This window comes from Erythranthe guttata, chromosome 7 (genome assembly GCF_056151865.1).
Source record: "Erythranthe guttata isolate IM_541 chromosome 7, IM_541, whole genome shotgun sequence".
NCBI classification, from domain to species: domain Eukaryota; kingdom Viridiplantae; phylum Streptophyta; class Magnoliopsida; order Lamiales; family Phrymaceae; genus Erythranthe; species Erythranthe guttata.
Window position 1 is genome coordinate 2091035 of NC_142539.1, and position 4146 is coordinate 2095180.

The 4146-nt window shown below is 40.3% G+C and overlaps 1 protein-coding gene across 1 annotated transcript; it reads right to left on the reverse strand.

The window, feature by feature from the left end:
* Positions 1-491: 491 nt before the first annotated feature.
* On the reverse strand, positions 492-3653 carry LOC105969624 (protein LIKE EARLY STARVATION, chloroplastic). The gene is made up of 4 exons (XM_012994397.2): positions 2867-3653; positions 1880-2448; positions 1604-1794; positions 492-1005 (listed from the first exon to the last, which is right to left on the reverse strand). The coding sequence occupies exons 1-4, from the start codon at positions 3393-3395 to the stop codon at positions 636-638; spliced, it is 1659 nt and encodes a 552-aa protein (XP_012849851.2). The 5' UTR covers positions 3396-3653; the 3' UTR covers positions 492-635.
* Between the last annotated feature and the right edge of the window lie 493 nt (positions 3654-4146).

Consider the following 4146-nt stretch of genomic DNA (forward strand, 5'->3'; position numbering starts at 1 on the left):
CCGCCTCCACCTCCTTTTCGTCTTCTTCTGATTGATCGCCGAACAAGTTTTGCATCATCTGTATTCTGAATCTGCTGGAGAGTGAAGAGTTTGAAAACATAGATATATATTAATATATAAAAAGATTTGTGTGATTTGGGGCTGTGACGAATTACAAAAAACCCCTGAACTTAGGCTAAATAACGAATTCACCCACCTATAAACCTCGAGGTTTGTTTCCGTATTACACCACGATTTTTTTTTGGATTCCAAGGAATATACTTTGTTATTTCTCACCTATTTAACAAAATCCTATTTAACAAAATGTATAATGGAATGTACACGGTTTTTGTTATTTAGCCTAAGTTCAGGGGTTTTTTGTAATTTTGGTTAATATAATATATTAAGTTATAAATTTATCTTTATTTATTTGTTTATTTCTTCTTGTTTGATTAATTATCTTAATTATCAAACCAGACCCAAAAATATTTGCCAAAAAGAAAAACCAGAACTTAAAGCAGGAAATTGAATTATGGATAAACATATGGAACAAAAGGATTTTATTTCTCCAACGTCAAAGAAGCCAAACACCACCTATTCTTACTCAAATATATCAAACTCCCAATTCATACATACACTACTATACATGTATGCGATTATTCGGATGGTTTTTCGACTTCACGTAGTTGAACCGAGTTCTCAAAGCAATGATAAAAACCGAAATGTGGGAACCTCTCATACCAAGTCTCTTGTTCAACATGAGTATCCCAATGCTCACCGCAGCTGCTTTTCCCGTACTTGTGGATCCAACCCGACCCGTTGTGGCCCTCGCCCCATGTCCGGTTCCAACGGGCCCCATTTTTACCCTCCCACCATTTCTCCCCTTGCTTCACACCAAGCCCGTTTGGATCGAAATTCTCGTCCCATTTATCGCCCCATTTGGACCAACCGTCGCCCTCGAAGCGCTCCGCCCATTTGTCCGTGTACTTTGTGCTCCCCCCTTGCCCGTCGTACTTCTCACCCCACCTACCGTAAAAATCAATAATAATTATAAAATGAACACGACAATCAATAAAAGGTGCATGAATGAATCAAAGATAAGATCAACAAAGATAAAGAGTATGCAGTCTTATATTTATAGTTGGATTTTGGGTTCAATACACAATACCCCAATAAATCAAGAAAAGGGCTTAGCCTTAATAAAAATTAAGCGTCATTGGCACAAAATTTCGCCGATCAAACGCAAAGGCAAACATTGGATGTAGCGGTGGAAATCGGACGAATAGGGTCGGAATTGCCAGTTTTGGAAAGAAAAAAAATCATTTTTTCTCGGAAGTGAAAAACTAATTCCAATTCCATTCCAAAAAAAAAAGGATCGGAAAAATAAAAAATCGGAATTATGAAAATTGAAATGATTTTGGATCGAAATAAGCGGAATTCGGAAATTTAGTTCCAATTTCCACCCCTAATTGGAGACAATAGGCTAATTTATTTATCCATACTTATGCATAGTTTGATTCATCGAATTTTAGTTGCAACTCAATTCATCGGGCAAATGCGAGAAAAAAAATCTAAATATCTTCGGGTTCATGTTTGTAAGACAAGATAAAAGATAAAGAACTACCTCTCGTGCCAAATGTGAGCATGGCCATCCTCTAAAGGAGTCTCCGGATCTATACTGCACCACTTGTGGGCCCACTTATCGGCCCGGCCCGAAGCATCGTAATGCTCCCACCACTTCTCGTGCCACTCATCCCCTTGCAGATTCTTTCCCCACTTATCCGCCGTTTTCTCAAAATGCACAAGCCCCTCAACCTGCATGCATTTTCCTCATTAGTTACTCATATACCATCCAATTCGATTTTCAACATTAAAAAAAAAAAAAAAAAAAAAATCAAACCTGCATCATGGATTCTCTCCAATACTCACGCCAAACACTCCCCAAAGAATCACGCCCGGATTTCTCCGAACCGAGTTCTTTATACCCAAACTCATCTGCAGCTTCCCAATATTTGTTTTCCCACTCAATAGCTTCATCTGCACTTACGCCCCTCGTCAAAGTCCATTTACAAACAACCCCATCGGACCTTCTTTCAACCCCAGTCTCTTTCCACCACCTCGACCCATCGGGATTCACTCCCCACAATGGCGTTTCGGTCATTTCACTCAGCGCATCGGCCGCTTCGGCTGCATGTGCCGAGAACTGAACTCCAAGCTCGTTTTCGCGTGCTTCCTCTGCATTCAAAAGGGACTGAAGTGGAGGAAGGGAAATCTTGTTCGTATTTTGAAGAGTTGAAGTTTCAAACGGGATCGATAGAATATCTAAACTTCGATCCTGTTCGAGCACTTGTGGTGGAGGTGGAGAAATTTTTGCAGCTGGCTTCATTTTGTTTTCGACGAAAATATCTTCGCTTGGTGGTGGGGTCCACACCCAGAAACTTGGACCCGGTGTTCCTACACCTGAGCTACCTGATTGAATATAACACAAAGTCCATCTCAACATTTTTCAAATATGATGATTGTAAAGGTAAAATCTTGGTTTTCGTACGATTCTTTCTTGTTTGCAATTCAATTTACTTGTGATTAACCGAAGTGGGAATTGTGAAGTTAGACGAAATTGCCCTTTTTCTACACAAACTCGAGAACAAGTTCTTGAGCTTTATATATATGTGCAGCTATCTTTCATTGTGATTATCTACACACAATGTTCTTGATCCAAATGGTGTGTATGAAAATTCTCAATTTTGTTACACATACATTAATTTAGCTTACTAGAAATTATTTCAGAATTTTTAGTATCTACAAACACACACACACACACACACACACACACACACACGAACAAACAAAACAAAATAGATAAAAAAGAGGAAATTGCTTAATTTACCCTTTTGTTGATCGTCAATCTTTCCGCCGCCAGTTTCAGCCGTCCCTTCGCCGGAAACCTCCATCACCGGCTGAGAATTCTCCTTCACCAACGCTCTCGCGGCTGCAATCGCCGCCGCGGCTCGATCGATGACCTGCATTCGTTGAACCCTATCTCTTTCCTCGGGAGGAACCTGTAGAAGGTTCTGGAATTCGCGATTCCTCCGCTCCAATTCCTCGTCGCTCTCCTCCTTTCCGCCGGATTCGACGGGGTTCTCCGCCATCCTTTCGAAATCGACAGACTTCTTCTCGCGATCCACCGCGTTCTGCCACATATCCAAGTACGAGTCCCGGCCCCCATCGTCGGCGGCGGCGGCGGCGCTGATTCTCGAAATTCTTACGGGAATGTTGCAATTGTAATTCCTAAGGAGCTGTTTGGAGTGGAATCGCGTCTCGTTACTGAAGTGGGGGAATGGGCTCTTCAATTGGCGGCGGTGGATGAGCGGCGCGGCGGCGCGTGAGCTCCAGAGTGTGTGAAATTGGGTGGCCATTTTTTGTGTGAGAGAAAAAAAAAGAAAAATTTGAATTACTTGAAATTTGTGTTCTCAGTTGGAGTGAGATTTCAGATTTGGGATTTCTCAACTGAGTTTATGTGATTTATTTATTTAATTTTAATTTTGGGGAAAAGGGAAAAAGATTTTTCGTGGAATTGAAGGAAGGTTTGAGATGCTGCCTCATGTTTCAGTATTAACGGAAATACCTGTCCTTTAGCGATTGTTCGTATTCGAGGCCTTAAAAAGCGCTCCGCTAAAACAGCGCTTTTAGTTTAAATTGGTGAAAACCGTATGCGATTTCCCGGGGCAACGGAAGTTGTCATTGTAGTAAATTGCACATTGCCCCTTTAACCATCTGTTAATATGAGATTGCACCCCTTGATTTTCAGTATGCATCACTTTGCCCCTTCATATTTATTAAAAATGGGTCCGGTGCTTTTCCCTACAGTTATGTGCGGTAGGTTGTCATTTATTTTGGGTTAAATACACTTTGTACCCTTTATTTAAGATAAATTACAAACACCTCTCTCAGGTAAGGTATAATTTCAAAACAACCCCTTATGTTTCATAGATTACATCCAGACCCTTGAAGGTTTTGAATTTCTTACATTCATCCCCTATAAAATGGTGTCAATGTATGAATCTACAAATAGCAAATTATGGAAAATAGTGAGTTTTTTTTTTTTGTAAATAAACTTTACATCACGATTGTTAAATAATAAAAAGAGTACATTTAACTTTTTCCCCT

Excerpts from the sequence above, each read along its gene's own strand:
- LOC105969624 (XM_012994397.2), bottom strand. The coding sequence starts at position 3,395 with ATGGCCACCCAATTTCACACACTCTGGAGCTCACGCGCCGCCGCGCCG. Across the intron at positions 2,449-2,866 it reads GATTGACGATCAACAAAAGG|GTAGCTCAGGTGTAGGAACA; the intron begins GTAAATTAAGCA and ends ATATTCAATCAG. Across the intron at positions 1,006-1,603 it reads GCTCACATTTGGCACGAGAG|GTGGGGTGAGAAGTACGACG; the intron begins GTAGTTCTTTAT and ends TTTTTACGGTAG.